Source organism: Danio rerio, chromosome 9 (genome assembly GCF_052040795.2).
Source record: "Danio rerio strain M-AB ecotype USA chromosome 9, GRCz13ab, whole genome shotgun sequence".
Lineage (NCBI taxonomy): Eukaryota > Metazoa > Chordata > Actinopteri > Cypriniformes > Danionidae > Danio > Danio rerio.
Window position 1 is genome coordinate 327,948 of NC_141029.1, and position 17,541 is coordinate 345,488.

At 37.9% G+C, this 17,541-nt stretch overlaps 2 protein-coding genes across 3 annotated transcripts in view; both read right to left on the minus strand.

Moving 5' to 3' along the window:
• kif5aa (kinesin family member 5A, a) overlaps window positions 1-6,245 on the minus strand; it is a 30,292-nt gene extending 24,047 nt beyond the window's left edge. Inside the window, exons 1-3 of one of the 2 annotated variants that reach the window (XR_015498928.1) lie at window positions 5,823-6,245; window positions 1,041-1,128; window positions 150-223 (exon numbers count right to left, since the gene is read on the minus strand). Coding sequence is in view for 1 of the 2 variants with exons in the window: in NM_001199776.1 (NP_001186705.1) it covers window positions 150-223; window positions 1,041-1,128; window positions 5,823-5,951 (291 nt within the window). In the remaining variant the exon portion in view is untranslated. The remainder of the gene's footprint in view (window positions 1-149; window positions 224-1,040; window positions 1,129-5,822) is intronic. The other variant, NM_001199776.1, reaches the window with a different exon arrangement.
• A 2,643-nt stretch (window positions 6,246-8,888) lies between these two features.
• si:ch211-166e11.5 lies at window positions 8,889-16,192 on the minus strand. The gene is made up of 6 exons (XM_087267221.1): window positions 16,147-16,192; window positions 13,540-13,654; window positions 12,286-13,364; window positions 11,402-11,557; window positions 9,496-9,588; window positions 8,889-9,416 (listed from the first exon to the last, which is right to left on the minus strand). The coding sequence occupies exons 2-6, from the start codon at window positions 13,622-13,624 to the stop codon at window positions 9,129-9,131; spliced, it is 1,701 nt and encodes a 566-aa protein (XP_087123347.1). The 5' UTR covers window positions 13,625-13,654; window positions 16,147-16,192; the 3' UTR covers window positions 8,889-9,128.
• Window positions 16,193-17,541: the final 1,349 nt, after the last annotated feature.

The following is a 17,541-nucleotide window of genomic DNA, read 5'->3' on the forward strand; positions in this document are numbered from 1 at the left end:
TGAGTGTGTTCTGGGAATAATGTCTCATCTCTCCTTGGTTTGAGAGTCAGTTGTGTCTCCACCGTTTACACGGTGACCCTTTTTACTCTTCCAAGAGATCTTAAAATCAAGTGTGAGCGAATGTGAAGGTGTCAATGACGGTACTGTACCTCCATGGTGTGAGTCTTTCCAGAGGAGGTTTGTCCATAGGCAAAGATGGTGCCGTTGTAGCCGCCCAGCACATCTACACACACACATATGATTAAAACAACACAACAACCTAATAATCACAAAGAGCCCATTGTGTTTCACAGAACAAACAATGTGCAGACAGAAAACATGACTGAAATCTAGTTTACTGAGCATTATTAATCAACATTTGTCAAGTTAGCAGTTGGGTGGCTGCTTTTGGCCAAAGCAAATCATAAATTTTCCATCTTTCCACCCCATAAAGCGTCCTTGATCACGATTTTCAACATTAAAACTAAACACATTAGAGTTCGTCCTGTTTTAAACGGCACCTACAGTCTGCACAAACACTGTGATTGACATTCTCCCTTTGTACGTGTCATTAGAGAGGGAAAGCCCCGCCCACTAGTGCCCATCCCTCCATCTCATTAGCATAGAATAGTTTTGTTTATGATATTATTATAGGCGTCTGTAGCTCCGCCCTCTTCTGAAAAAAGCACAATCTCATTTGCATTTAAAGCGACAGTCACCAAAACGCCACGGTTAGGATCAAAGCCTGAAAGGGGCAGTTTCAGAGAGCTGGAGAACATTATCTGTGTGCTGTTCTCAGCTCAAACACACACACACACACACACACACTCTAGACACAGCAGAGACGCATTCACAGCTTGTATAAGGAGTATAAAAGGTCTTTAACATTAGGCTGCTTCTGTGTTTTAGGACGTTTGTAGAACTGTTCGTTTAGCGTGACATGGGAAATTGGATCATATTGAAGTGTAGAACTGATTCCTCTGGCCTGATGATCAGGTTATCAGTACAGCTGGAGCTGTATATCAGTGTAACTCAGGTTTGAGGTGTGCCGTATATCTGACCTTTGACGATCTGCTTGGCACAGGTGTTGTAGACCTGCTCCTGAGTGGTGTTGGTGGGAAACACTCGGTCGAACGCATAGGACTTTCCCTAAATCACATAAACACAGAGAAGGAGAGAGAAAGGTCATTGTACGCTCTCAGGTATTGATTAAACCACAGATCACAGCACAGAGATGAAGACCAGGCTAAACTGATCAGGCTTACTGGAGCTGCTTTGCAGAGGAACAATATCTGAAGTTGCCATACTGTATGTTTGATATGTACACTACCGGTCAAAAGTTTGAGCTCAATTTTACCATTTTCATGGTTTTTTTTAAGGAAAATTATCCTGTTGATCAAGGCGGCATTTATTAAATGTAGAAAAATTGTTAAATTGTTAAATATTTAAATATTTATTGACATTTTAGGTAACTGCTTTTTTATTGTATGTAGTTTCAAACAAACTATTACTCCAGTCAATATTGCTTTTATTACTATTGCTAATAATACTATTAATAATAATGATAATAATAATAATAATAATAATAATGATAATAATAATGATAATAATAATAATGATGATAATAATAATAATAATATTGATAATAATATTAATAATGATGATGATAATAATAATAATGATAAAAGTAATAATAATAATAATAATAATAATAATAATAATTATAATAGTTATAATAATAATAATAATAATAATAATAATAATAATGATGATGATAATAATGATAATAATAATAATAATAATGATAATAATAATGATAATAATAATAATAATAATAATAATAATAATAATAATAATAATGATAATAATATTAATAATAATGATGATAATAATAATAATGATAATAGTAATAATAATAATAATAATAATAATAATAATAATAATAATAGTAATAATGCTAATAATAATAATAATGATAATAATAATAGTTATAATAATAATAATAATAATAATGATGATGATAATAATGATAATAATAATAATAATGATAATGATAATAATAATAATGATAATAATAATAATAATAATAATAATAATAATAATAATGATAATAATAATGATAATAATGATAATGATAATGATAATAATAATAATAATAATAATAATAATAATAATAATAATATTAATAATAATGATAATAATAATAATAATAATAATAATAATAATAATAATAATAATAATCATGATGATGAAAAGCATCATGATTTTTCTTGCCTCTCCTGTACAAAAGTATATCTGGAAATTTAATTTAATATGGGCTGCTTTTGGTGCTAAGAAATAATTCTTAGCATTGAACAAAACTAATCAGCTGAGATCATGACAGCCAACAGAGGATTCTGCTTGGTCTTATAGCCTTCTTCCACTGATTACTTTCACTATTTATGAAGGCATAGCAGTAAAAATAGGACAAATTAACCCATGCAAGGGACAAATTATGGTCTTTCTAATCACCCGAACCCCCCTGTTCTACAGGCTATGGGCCTGTGTAGAGTTTCCAGCTAAAGATCATATATTGAGTCATCAGATGCTCCTGCAGATGGTGAATCATGAGCAGGATGACTGGAACTGGAGCTCTCTCTGGTAAATCAGCTTCCTTCTCCTGTTTCTGACTGCTGTCGCGTCACAAATCCTAAAAATATAGATTTATTGATGAATAAGCAGAATCCTCTATTGCTTTATTCACCGTCACGCTCTGTGCTTTTGACTCCAGCAAATCAGTTTACACTGGAAAACAAAATGAATTGGATTTACTACTTTTTTTAAGGTAAGTAGCTGCAAACTATTAATAAGGGCTGAATTTAAATAAACAAATTCAATTTAGTAGCGTTCAACTTCATTTGTTCATCCAATGAGTCATTTATTTTAGTGCAGGCGAATGCAAACAGTTATTATATATCACGAGTTCAACATGTGTGCAAGAATACAAGCACTCTGAGACGCAATCGATCAATATAGGAAGTCGTCTTTCATTTTTAATGTAGTTAAATAGAGAGAAACATTTCACGAGTAACCTTTAGAGTATTCTAGAAACACAACATGAGCAATAAAAAGCAGCACATCTTATACTGGAATATAATGAGGATGCAGCTGCTGTTCACTGCAGATTTTCTAATTTAATATTTTTCAAGAGAGGCTGGTGATATCCTGAAGCACCTCGTCATTATTAATATCATGTTTTCTGCTCTTCTTACTTCAGTTCTGACATGTGCAGGGCAGTTTATTATTTACTGATTGAATGGCAATGGGCAACTGCTTTTAATTTAAATCAAGTTTTAGCAGATTTATAAAATATATGTGTTTTTCTTCTGATAGAAGCTCTAAACAAGCAACATCTCACCATGTTTTCTTCATTTTTGACATTTAAAGCACTAATCTCATAAAATTTAAATCTTTAAAAATTTTTTTAAAGATTTATTTCTTGTTTCTAAACCAAATATCTAAAAATTCAAGTAAATCAAGAAGCATTTTCTAGACTAGCAAAAAACAGTTTTCTTTTCAGAGTCAAAATGCAGTGATATTTACATTTAAACAAGGAATGTTATCTGTCCCAGCAGGCACACAACATCATGAGTTAATATTAGGTTAGATTTAGGTTGTGACGTCAGCTGAACAGTAATCAATGTCAGCCAGCGTCTGATGACAACGTTATTTTCATTTCCAATAATGACGTCAAATGACATTAATATTTGGTTGATTTTAGGTTGTGTTGGAAAGTGACCAAAATCAAACCTCGAGTCAACATCTTAAATCAACATCATATTGGCGTCAGATACTGACATTTACTCTTCAGGTAAGGTAACTAAAACCCAACATCTGATAGACGTCATGTTGGTAACGTCCACACAACATCAGCCTGATGTCAGGTTCTGACATCAAATTAATTTTCATTTCCAAACAAAATGCAATGATCCCATGACGTACAATATCAATCTGACGTCATGCTGGCAGCCTGTGCCTGCTAGAGGGGTGAGTGAAGTAATGCTATTTCAAAGTTTCTGCTTCCTCCTGTTGGCAGATTATTCTGCTTGTTTTACAGAGAAACTCTCTTCATTTTGACTCATTATTGCTAAAAACAACACTATATTTTCTGCTCATTAAAAATGCTTCTTGATTAAAGCATTTTTAGATATTTGGAATAGAAACAGGACACAAACTCTCAGTAGGAAAAGCATTATTGCCATGTGTAAACTGAGTCTTGTTGCTCATTCTGATCAGAAACCGATTATTAATCTCAGAGAATCTTTTCTGGTTAAATAAAAAGCATTCATTATGATACCAGCTACACTGCAAAAAAATGCTTTTCTAACTAAGATTATTGTCTTGTTTCTAGTCCAAATATCTACAAATTCTTAAATCAAGAAGCATTTTCTAGACAAGCAAAACACGTTGTCTTGTTTTCGATTTGTGATAAGATTATTTTGCTGACCCCATTGGCAGATTATTTAGCTTGATTTAAGAAAAAACTCACTTCATTTTGGCATATTATTTCTTAAAACAAGACAATAAGTTTTGCTTGTCTAGAAAATGCTTCTTGATTTAAGAACTTTTAGATTTTCAAAAAAATAAAGTAAGAAAAGCATTTTTTGCAGTGTAGCAGGCTAATACAGAACAAAGTAGAAGATAAAATGCAGAAATCTCTTATTTAAACACAAAAAAGGGGTTAATAACTGTGAAAATGATCAAATGAACCACAAATTGAAAGCACAAAATAAGGTGAATCAGAATGCTTTGAGGAACCACAGCTTCTGCTTAATATGATTATTTGGACTAGAAGACAAAATGAAAAGCCTTTTAATTCAGTGTAACTGTTTTAAATGTGTCCTGTAAAGTCTGTTACCTGCTCATTCTGACCTGAACACTCCTGTTAAAGACATTATTAATCTCAGATTATTTTCTGATTAAACTGAGGTTTAAAATTAATGAAAAAACATACAATTATAATGTCATCAGACAAGCTAATCCAGCACAAAATAGTAGATAAACCATCTTAATTAAACACAAAATAAGCTGAATAACTGCAAAAAAATGATCAAATGAGCCATTTTTCCTGCTTATCAAGAAAATCCTTCTTGATTTAAGCATTTTTAGATATTTAGACTACAGAAAAATTAAATAAATATACAAAAACAAATAATGGAGCTTCCAAAAGATTATATGATGATACTATCAGACAAGCGAATGCAGCACTGATTAGAAGATAAAATGCATTTTTTAAACCTCTTAATAAAGCACAAAATAAGGTAGCAGCTTGTGCTTCACTAGATTTTGTTTTTGGACTAGAAGACAAAATGAGAAGCATTTAAATTCAGTGTAACTGTTTTAAATGTGTTAATGTGTCCTGTAAAGTCTGTAACCTGCTCATTCTGACCTGAACACTCCTGTTAAAGAGATTATTAATCTCAGAGAGTGTTTTCTGATTAAATTAAGGTGTAAGAATCACCACAAAGCAACATTATAATACCTATAGAGCGAGCTAATCCAGCACAAAACAGAGGATACAATGCATTATTTATTTAAACTGAATGAGAAAAATAGGGTGGATGTTCTTTAGAATGATGAACTGATCCACCCTCTGATTCTCCAGGCCTGTGATGATGATGATGATGATGATGATGATGATGATGATGATGATTAGGGCCTGCTGTATTCATCATAAGGCCTCGGCAGCATCTCTATCTGCTGACGTCATACTGACACAAACACAACCTGCAGCAGCATCTCTTCACAATCCACCCCTCACACACGCGAATAAACAGAAATATAGAGTGAAATGCTGTGTTTACCCCGATGATGACCGTGTCGTCCCCTTGGAAGGTGGGCAGGAATTTGTCCCCGCGCAGGATCTCGGCCTGGTTCAGCGGCCGAAAGCGGCAGAGCACTTTAATGTTACACTCCGCGGCGGCGTCCGTCATGATGATGCAGAACACAATATATATATCTATAGCTTTATCTGAGAGCAGAAGCGCTGTTTATAGCGGGGCAGAGGACGGCAGCGCTCAGGTCTGGAGTCGAGCGAGCAAATGGCGTCTGCTCGGAGAAACGGCCGAAGATGCTGGAGAGAAAACCCCGTCGAGTAGACGATGCTGTTATTAATGCAGCGTTTTTTGTGTTGCCCTGTGCTAAATGTGTGTTGTGAAGGAGGAGGATGCTGATGCTGCTGCTGATGCTGCTGCTGCTGTTGTCAGGAGGGATGCGGAGCAGGGCGTGGCCGCTGGACACTGCTGGGCGGGGCTTCAGCGGAGCAAACGGATGTTTTCGCCTTTCTCGCTGTCTGATTTCACCTAAACACTTTCACATGAGTTTCCACACCGTTGTTAAGCAGATATGAGTCGTACATCTATATAATATCACCTCTGTTGAGGCAAACTTGCTGTCACGTGGTGTGTATTACTTTTCTCAGCGCTGCTCGGGAAGCACTCATCGCTGCCGCCTGCTGGATACAGCGCTGTTCTCCATTCTGTGCACAATTACAGAGCAGTTCCTGTTTACATGCCAATATGCACAACTGGAAACAAATAAACATCATTTAAACAATTGTGCAGCTTACAGTTCATCGAGTTTGTTCATGAGCTGTGTGCGATAATTATGTCTGTGTGTGTGTTCAGGTTTATACACACTGAACTAAACCTGAATGAATTTAAGGTCATAACCAGGGCCAGACGCGATCTGCGGATGTTTTTTGCTATTTCGGCAGAGAATTTTGGTAAAAATATGATGATTTCTCCGAAATTATTTTGGGAGTAAACCTTAATATGTGAAACAAAAAAAATATTAAAATTATTTTTAAATAATATCTTTTTAACCTGTATTTAATGTTTAAAATGCAAATTCAATTAGATTCACTTTATTTGGTAAGCAAAGCAAGTCTCTCATATAATATCTCTATTAAAATACAGAACATATTACTGTAGACTGCATTGTACATAAACCATATGGATATTTTCATATTAGTCAATAATATTTCTGTAATTAATTAAAAATCTGAATAAATATAGATTTACACACATTTACTCAAGTTAATAAACAGAATTAATGATGGGCTAAACATCTGCGCACACAGATTGCATATGGACCTAGTGATAAATCATAGAGAATTATGTATATTGTACATGTTAAAGTGCAGATTGTTTCCTGCGAATGTTGGGTAGTGTAGGGTTAAAGAGAACAGGATATACATTAGAAACACGTGCATATCTGAATAATAAATGCAGGGTTGTTGTAACCGTTGAGTCAAATATTTAATTTAATGAATATTTAATTTTATTAATTCAATTTAGGTACCTTTTTAACCCAACTGTTGGGTTAATACAGCTCAGTATTTGTTTTAGAGTATTTGGGGAAACCAAGAAAACCCAATGTGTGTGTGTGTGTGTGTGTTTAGCCTACATTCTGAGCTCTACATTGTACCTACGCTCGTCATTTTTGTTGGGGCCCACAGTAATACTCCAAAAGTTTATAAATCAACCTGCAATTAGAAGAATGCAGCGTTAGTATTAGTTTTACTGTCAAAGATCTGGGTGTTCGATTTCACAGAAACTTAATTTTTGAAAATTAAATCATAAAAAATATCTTAGAAATATCAGTAAGCTACCAAACATGCTATGGCAGATGCAGAAAAGCTAGTTCAAGCTTTTATGACTTCTAGGCTGGATTACTGTAATGCTCTGTTCACTGGTTGCCCAGCATCCAGCACCGGATCTAAAAAATATGATCTTATCACCCCAATTTTATCCTCCTGACACTGGCTGCTGTTCAGTCCCGTATTGATGATCAAATATTGCTTCTTCCCTATAAAGCTTTGAATAATCAAGCTCCTGTTTATCTAACCTTCTGTCTCGCTACGATCTAACTCGCTCTTTAAGATCTAAAACCTCAGGTCTTCTGGTAGTATCTAGAATAGCAGAGTCCAATAAAAGAGGTCAAGCCTTCTGATATATGGCTCCTAAACTCCGGAATAGCCTTCCTGATGATGTCAGCAGCTCAGACACACTCTCTCAGTTTAAAACTAGATTAAAGACCTGTCTGTTTAGTAAAGCATACACTCCGTGCATCCTATAACTTTTAAGTTTTTCATTAAATACAGCCTGTTCATCTCACATAAATATCTCATGCTTACAAATACTGCAAACTGCAGCTCCGCTATTTCTCTTTCCTTCTACATCCAGAGATTGTGTGGATCCAGGATCAGTGAGGAGATGATGCCAGCTTCAAAACCGTGAAGTGCCCATCAAATGAAACAGGCTTCCTTACGTCATTATTGCTTCAGAAATTCAGTGTTTCTCCACTGGGCGATGATCAGTGCAATCAAATAAAATCTGCTGGTTCACTCAGATCGCCCACCAGTGGTGAATCACTGAATAGATTTACCTGATCTCAGATCAGTTTTATGAGTTAGTAGACATTTTAGTGAGACATTTGTAAAATGAAAAGAAATAACAGCAGTAAATGGTCTTTTTGTTGTCCTCTTCAGCAGAAAACTGATAAGAAAGAACACATTTTGCAGACATATTTAGAAATACATTAGATGTATTTATAGGTTATACTTTTAATTTTAATGTTTGCACTGCTTCTCATGTCTTTTGCATGTTTTGCCTGAATTTTTGTATTGTTTGCATTTACAGTTTTGATCAGCATCAGAATTCGTTCATAGCATATGGAGTCTTGAACCCTTTGAAAAGCTTTCTTTCGGCCATCACTACTTTACTGGAGAACATAAGGGAAAAGACACGCGTGTGAAAATAAGTATTATTAGCATTGCCAAGCATTCATTAAAAGGCTAAATACATTGTTCCTTTAAATGCTTCTAAATATTGCATTTAAAATCAAACTAGACAGCAAATGAGGCTCGATTTCACCAGCAAACACTTAATGGGCAATTTAATGGGTCAACCTATTAAACAAACGCAGGAGATTTTAACAGTCTTGCTTGCTCTGTTTTTAACGGCATTCATTTCAGCGAAAGGAGCAAATAAACTACAAAGTGGCAACAGTACAGCTTCTGTAATGTTTGATATAGAAAATATTTACATAGAACACCATGTACCTATACATCCGTGCTGGACAACAGCGTCTTCTGTTCATATACAGTTCTAGAACAGCAGCTTGTTTTTTAGAGTCATGACCTTAGGGCTAGACTTCAGATCGTCTAGCTCCAGGAAGATCTTTTGGAAAGCCTCGAAAGTGCTTTTGAGTCCTTTGGGGTAGCTGAGGTTGAGTGCGTATATGAGCCCCATCAGCAGCGCACAGGCTCTGGGCACGTCCAGATCCCTCTGCACTTCTCTTCCCTCGATCACTATGCTGGCCCGGGCTGGATCAGACACCAGAGGTCCTCTGGTGATCAGAATCTTCATCGCTTCATTGGGGATATCTCCACCCTCCTGAGTGGATCACAAAGTCAGATTAAAGTTATATTAAGATCCAGCAAATACATGTTAGAAGAGTCGAGTGTGTGATTACCATGTGCTCTTTAAAGAGGTCGTCCTCGTTTTCTCTGAGACACACCACTAATGAGCGGAGAGCAGCTTCTCGTCTTCTTTCCACTGAGAAATCCTGTAAAGAAAGCAGTGCTCGTGATGAGGTCCTGTTAAGCAAATTAAAAACCAAAATGATGACAGCAACACGCTTTAATCTTCTTTATTTTTAATAATTAAATTAAATAATTGGATTTCAAAATGTAAATGAAATAAAAATAAACTGTACAAAACAAAAATGGGATGTTAATATTTAATCATTTTAATACATTTTCCCAGCACCAGTTCAGTATTTAGGATTTCCTCAGTATTTCAACATCAGGAACTTTTCCAAAACACAACCACAATCCTCAACTAAGATCAAATCAACAAATGCAGATGAAGTCCATCTTTTAGTTTATTAAGAATAGGTATTTACATTAGATTTTGTTTGACAGAGGAAATGAACACAAACATCTGTGCTAAATTCAAATTTAGAACAGAGAACTACAACTCTGTTAGCATCCGAAAGCATGAGACAATACGACATTTAATAACATCTTTTTACTCCAAACTCAACTCACAACTTCAGTTAAGATTTTTAAAGTCAGCATGAAAATTGTCAAGTCATTTTCATCTGCTTATCTTGGGCCAAGTCACAGGGGCAGCAGTCTTAAGAGAGAACTCCAGACTACCTTTCCCCAGACACTTCCTACAGCTCCTCAGGGGGGAGGGTCCCAAAGCATTCCCAGGCCAACCGAGAGACATAATCCCCTCCAGCGTGTCCTGGGTCTTCCGAGGCCTCCTTCGGGTGGGACATGCCTGGAACACCTCCCTAGGTAGGCGTTCAGGAGGCTTCTGAAACAGATGCCCGAGCCACCTCAGCTGACTTCTCTGGATGTGGAGGAGGAGCGGCTCTACTCCGAGCTCCTCCCGGGTGACAGAGCTCCACACCCTGTCCATAAGATTGCGCCCTGCCACTCTGCGAAGGACGTTTCGGTCGTGACCCAAAGCTCATGACCACAGGTTAGAGTAGAAATGTACATTGACCGGTAAATCGAAAGCTTTGCCTTTTGGCTCAGCTCCTTCTTCACCACAACAGACTGATGCATTGACCTCATTACTGCTTCACCAATCCGCTTGTCAACCTCACGCTCCATCCTTCCCTCACTCGTGAACAAAACCTCAAGATACTTGAACTCAAACCACCTTTTCCAGTGAAGGGCCTCGGACTTGGAGGTGCTGATTCTCATCCCAGCCATGTCACACTCGGCAGCAAACTGCCCCAGTGCATGCTGAAGGTCCATGTTGGATGAAACCAACAGAACAACATAGTCTGCGAATAACAGTGATGAAATCCTGTGGTCCCCGAACCGGACCCCTTCAGCCCAAGGCTGTACTTTGAAATTCTCTTCATAAAAGGCAGCCCTGCCGGAGTCCAACATGCACTGGGAACAAGTCTGACTTATTGCCGGCAATGCCAACCAGACTCCTACTCTCTTCATACAGGGACAAGACAGCCCTTAACAGAGCGCCTCTGACCCCATGCTCCCAGAGCACCCTCCACAGAATGCCACGAGGGACTCGGGCGAATGCCTTCTCCAAGCTCACAAACCACATGTGGACTGGTTGGGCGTACTCCCATGAGCCCTCGTGCACCCTAGACCTGCATGAAATCATATCGCTAAATATTCCTTCTGTTGCATGCCACTGCTTTTATTAGGCGTAGACTCATATGATAGTCAGGTACACTCCTGTCCTGTTGTCAATCTGGCAACCTGCGCTTGCATGTGCTTTTAACCACAAAGGCAATGCCTAGTTCAAACAGTGTGTGTCAAACTGACATACTGCACCTTTAGTTTTGATTTACTTCCCAGACGTTGATACTACACTATACACACATGCATACGCACCTCGAGCAGCATGTTCCTAATTCGCTGGATGTTCATTTTCACAGAGCCCACTTTGGAAAGCACCATGGACATGATCTTCGGGGAGTACAGGTCCAGATAAGTCATGAACGTGACCTCCAGGTTAATAGTGGTGATCCTTCTGAACTCTTCATTAATCTGTGTGCAAAAGAATACAACGGTGTGAATGCACAGGGAGATTCAATGTTCAGTCAGCAGCTCAAGCGCTTGCGGTGAACTGTCATGACGTTATAAATCATCACGTTTAAGATCAGGTTTCATTAAAAATCAGTGATCTCCACTGCCTGATTGAGATATGATATAATGTGGGTCTCAGACCAGGCCTGAACTACTGCCTTACATTACATTGTACAGCATCATGTCTTTACAACATGGACCCGTATGTTACCACAGAGTTTCAGTGCTCACCTACTGCTATTGTGTTTAATGTTCTTTAATCTAATTTTACACTTGAACAACTAAACGAACACTTAAGTCTATTTTACTCATTATGTTTTAATTAACTTACATTATCAGCGCTGTGAAAGCAACCGTATGAAATTGAAGATGTTTACCAGAAGCTTATCAGTGGCTGGAAACACTAGCTGTGCATATATCCCATATACCAGGGGTCACCAATCTCGTTCCTGGATGTCCGGTGCCTTGCAGGGTTTAGCTCCAACTTGCCTTGACACACCTGCCTGGGTGTTACTAGTATACCTAGTAAGAGCTTGATCAGCTGTTCAGGTGTGTTTGATTAGGGTTGGAGCTAAACTCTGCAGGACACAGACCCTCCAGGAACAAGTCTGGTGACCCCTGCCATATACCAATACAGTAAATGTAGTCATCTCTAATATGAATGAAGGAGTTATCTGAAGAATATTCACCTGATCTGCATTGAACAGCGCAGGCCATCGCTCTGTCAGCTCACTGACTGGAAGAGCTTGACTGACCACTTCTTGTCTGCGAATGGAAAAGGTCTTCTCCATCTTTTCTCTGATGATCATGTAGTTGCTGCCGTGCTTCAGCTCATGAAGAATCTCCAGTCGCTCCAGCTCCAGACTTTCCTCGGTCTCTCCGGGCTGGTGCGGCGGTAAGAAGTTCACCTCCATCTTCCTGGGCTTCTTGATGTTTTTAGCGGGCGCTTTCTCAAACGCTCGCTTCCTCCGGACAGAGTTAATGTCCAGCTCCGGGCATCCCAGACCTCGCAGTTTCGACCTGTAGTTTCCCATTTTGTACTTCAGCCGCTGTCTCCATCCGTAGGACCCGTTATAGGAGCCTGGTTCTTTAAGACAGGGATATTTCTGGAGCAGCGCCTCCACGACTTCATTCAGCTGAGCGCTGGTGGGATAGGCCACGTACTGGAAGATGTTCTCAGCTAGTTTCTCCAGGATGTCTGGAAGGATGGAGGTGAAGTTGAGCTGAATGCCGTCCTTCTTGAACGCTTCACTTCCAGAAGCAAGCACGAGTTCTGTGTCGAAGGCAAAGCGCGGTACTGGGAACTCAGTCGGCCAGCGCTGTGACCGCTGCGAAGGCTTGTGTTCTGGAGACGAAGCGCTCAGAGAGTCCTGCAGTCCAGAGCAGGAGCCCATATCACTGCCACTGAAGGAGCTCAGAGAAGGAAAGGCTGAGCTTCCTAAGCTCTGCATGGAGGAATGTGATGCGCTTTTAAAGGAATGGTCCACTTCCCCAAAGTTGAGAGTGATGGCTGGAGGATCCACCAGGTGAATCACCTTAATGGTGTCCTTGTCCTTAATGTCACTGGTTGAGGTCAGGGAGAAATACTCCTCTCCGAAATCCATGTCTTTATAATGAAGAGTGAAGTTCCCGTCGAGGCCGAATGTCTTCATTATGACGTCCTCCAGCTCGCTCACGGTCGCAGGAATCCCGTGAGGAAGGCACAGTTTTCGGATGTCGTGATCATGAAGGATGATGCGCAGTTTAGCAGGAGCACACATTGGAGCTCCTGGAAGAGAAACAGCAGCTCTGTTACAGCCATAACACAGCCCGTCACATACAATAGACTAATGTAAATAAATACATGTAATGAGATTTTCTCCAACTGTAGAATCGAACATGCAGAATAATCTAGCAGCATTTCTAAGATTAATAATATGATGAACAAGGATTACTTGACCAACCTGTCTGCTGCTCAGCATCTTCATTCTTCACAAAGAAAACCTCCTCAATGATCACGTCTTTACTCTCCTCTTTAACAAACGCCATCTCGCCACGTCTCTCTTGCTTCCCCAGGAGCTTTTAAGATGAGGATAATCATTAAGAAATTATATTAATAACTACAAATGAGCATCTTATGTTGCTTTCGACTGCACTCATGAACATCAACTTCATACATGAACATGCTTTACAACTCACAGCAAAAACCTAAAAAAAGTGCAGATATTAACATTTCAGCAGCAAATTTAAACGTTTATCAATTTAAAATATGAATAATTTATCAAAATGAATACAAAGTTAAATTAGATGTAGTTTAATGTATAACTGATAAGCATCTATGACACTTCAAAAACACAAATATGTTTTAAAGGAATAAAAAAAAACTAATTGGCTGATATTAATGCTTAAATCTACTAACCTGCACACTGATGAATTTAAAGCAAAACAAAAAAACTAAACCCTGAACTTATTATTTTTGCACTGAACCTCACATCCAAGATCTTCTGTTTTTATTGATGATCAAATATATAGACAATAATCCTATATACAGTATATAGTTATCCATATGGGTCCCAAAACAAGACATTTCATCATAAAAGAAACCAATCAGACCATTAATTACTTAAATCACAATTACTTTTAGACAATTAACCATCAGGCATATTTCATTATCATGACAGCCCTGCTGAACCTAATATTACATCACGAATATGGAAACATTTATATTTGTGTTTCAGTTGAAATTGAATATATTTGTTGTCTTGATGGTCAGATGAATGCCATTATAATACCTTTAATAAACAACAACTACATTTAGTATTGTTTGGTGTCTGTTAATTATTTAGTGAGTAAATGCACATTCATAATCAGATTATGTGTCATAACCAGACTATGTATGTGCTCATATAAATGCATTCAAATATTTTGCTTTATTAGCATACGATAATAAACTACTCAACAATAAACTGATCATTTCTGACCCGATATTCCAATTTCATCAAGATGTAAACATCTTAACCCATGTGCTGTTGTATATTAAAGTGTTAAATGTGAAAAGGAAAGTTGTTCAGTTTTAATTGCAGATTTAAGCATAACATATTTCCTAAAGGAAAACACACATAAATACACAGCGCTTCCTAGTGGAAAACACACACAGCAAGTTCATCTTTTTCTTGGCTCAAGAAATTATTATATGAGCTATTCCAGCAATATGGATGTGACATTTGCAGTAAAATCTCAAAACATAAATTGACAGAGTAAACATTATATTGAAACATCTCTTTATATTTTTCAAAACAACTAACCGCAGAGTTATAAGAGCAGAAAAATACCAACCTGTAAACATGTTTTATATTTTAAATGAGGGAAATAAACATGTTATGAATGTGACAAAAAAAGCCAGCAAGTTTACAGCAAACTTTGTAGATATTCTGTGAATTAAACTGCACAAACCAAAATAAACGATGCTAATCAACAGGAGTTAGATCATTATAGAACGAACGTGACAGATTTGATCTGATTTTACATTTTTGCATTTACGAGTCATTATGGATGTGACATATCTCAATTATGGATGTGACGGATGTGAAATTGCACTTGTGTGACGTTTGTAACTCAAACATAATTGTTAGAAAACACAGAGACATGTTTGAGTATTTTTAAAGCTCTGTCAAACACTTGCCAACGCAAAAAAAAAAAACAACAACAAAAAAACGCAGAGACGGTTTCTCTGTTTTGGTGAAAACTTATTTTTTGTTCATGGCTGGGCTGACATTTGCACGGAATTGCTCATATAATATACATAAATAAAAGGGTATTACAGTCAACAAACTTCAAATATGAGAAGAAAAGGGAATCTGTGCAAGTTTAAGGCTGAAATTCTGAAGCATGTTTCAATATTCAATTTAAAAGAACAGCATGTGTAGTAAAAATAAAGCTGAGTGAACTGTGTGGGCATCAGCGGTGTATAACCTGAATTCACCACAGGGCTGTCAGTGCACTTGACTTTACTGACACCATTTATGAGCGAAAACTGATTTGTTTCGGTCAACTGCTGATTATCAGTGTACTGTTGTGCATCCAAATGTGTACAATAAACACTATTATTGCTTACACAATGGCAAACACTAATGAGTTAAAGAAAATAGCTCACAAAAACAGTAAAAGTGGACTGTACGACAGAACAAAAGCAGACGTGATGATGATGATGATGAAGCAGACATTACTCATGCAGCTGTAGCCCTATAATTAATCGAGCGTGATGAGCTGAAACACCCGCAGCTGGCTGTTTACTGGTGTTTTTCTGTTCACCTCCAGACTAATGAATAAGTGTTTGAAGCGCGGTTAGTCTGGTGTTCTGGAGCTGATCTCGTGTCGTTATGATCAATAACAGCAGCACCTTTACTGTTCTTCACCAGCGGATGCGCTTTAATCAGAACACTGGCGCTCATTATCGCCTGATAAGATGTTAATGCGGTGTGTTCGATAATAATGAACCCTTTTATGAAGACATTAGCAAGTATACAATAGACTTGTCGAATTAAACACTTTAAACGCTTGAAAACACAAACCTTTCTCCAGCCGAACCACAAACACGGGAGCGCGGCTCGCGCCTGTGACGTCATATCGCACGACCAAAATAAAAGTCCTGTTCACGTGTTAAATTAAAGGCTTGTAGGAAGACTATTCATTCATTCATTCATTTTCTTTTCGGCTTAGTCACTTTATTAATCTGGGGTCGCCACAGCGGAATGAACCGCCAACTTATCCAGCACATGTTTACGCAGCGGATGCCCTTCCAGCTGCAACCCAGCACTGGGAAAACTATTGTATATTGTTTACAAAGAAGGAATTCGATTGGTAACATGTTTTCATTCATTAACAGTGCTCGTTTGTGAACGATTTTGTTGATACTGTGTAATATATATATATATATATATATATATATATATATATATATATATATATATATATATATATATATATATATATATATATATATATATAATCACATAATCATCATCATTATACATAAAAACCCAGAAAGATTTGTACACCTGAAATATATTACTGACCTATTTCTGGTATATTGTTGTTTTGATTACTCATATTGCTCTCATTTTCAGTTGCTTTGAATAAACGTGTTTGCCAAATGCTTATTGAATGTATGAATTGTATGTGGCTGTTGTGGAATAAAGCTGTAACAGCTGCCACAAGCCCCTGAACATTGGCGTAAATAAGCTTTTAATAAGCTAAATCCTATTTTCTGGCACTTGAGCCAGAGAGTCACAGTAATAGATGAGATGTGCTACTGTATGAATATGTCATTTTTGTTTTTTGAGATATGATGAAAGCTGGAAAATGAAGCTCATGTTCTCAATCTTTTGTTTAGTATATCCATTATTGTAAATTTAGCAATCAGTGTAGCAATTAGTGTCCTGGGTCTGCCCCGAGGCCTATAGGTAGGCGTTCAGGAGGCTTCTGAAACAGATGCCCGAGCCACCTCAGCTGACTTCTCTGGATGTGGAGGAGCAGCGGCTCTACTCTGAGCTCCTCCCAGGTGACAGAGCTCCTCACCCTATCCATAAGGTTCATTCCGCTGTGGCGACCTCTAAGCTGAAGGAAAATGAATGAATAAATTAATATATTTCCTGTGATTGGTCTGTACATGTTTGGAGGACCCCAAGGAACCTAACACATTTTTTTTCCCCAGGGCCAGCCCGAACACCAGCCGGTGACCCACTCACACCTGCGGCTTCTCCAGGATGGACGTCCAGCGTTCTCCAGCCTCAATTGGTCAACTGGTGAAGTTCCTCCTCTGTCGCCACTGTCCTGCTTGGTTTGGGACTTGTGGAGATGCACATGGATGGATTTGCTCTTCAGTGTTTGGACTCTCAGCAGTGAAGATTCAACCACACTGAACTGAACTGAGCTCTGAACACTGGACTGACACGGCTTCAGTTCAC

Excerpts from the sequence above, each read along its gene's own strand:
- si:ch211-166e11.5 (XM_087267221.1), bottom strand. The coding sequence starts at position 13,624 with ATGGCGTTTGTTAAAGAGGAGAGTAAAGACGTGATCATTGAGGAGGTT. Across the intron at positions 11,558-12,285 it reads CGCTGTTCAATGCAGATCAG|ATTAATGAAGAGTTCAGAAG; the intron begins GTGAATATTCTT and ends TTTTGCACACAG. Across the intron at positions 9,589-11,401 it reads TTAGGAACATGCTGCTCGAG|GATTTCTCAGTGGAAAGAAG; the intron begins GTGCGTATGCAT and ends CTTTCTTTACAG.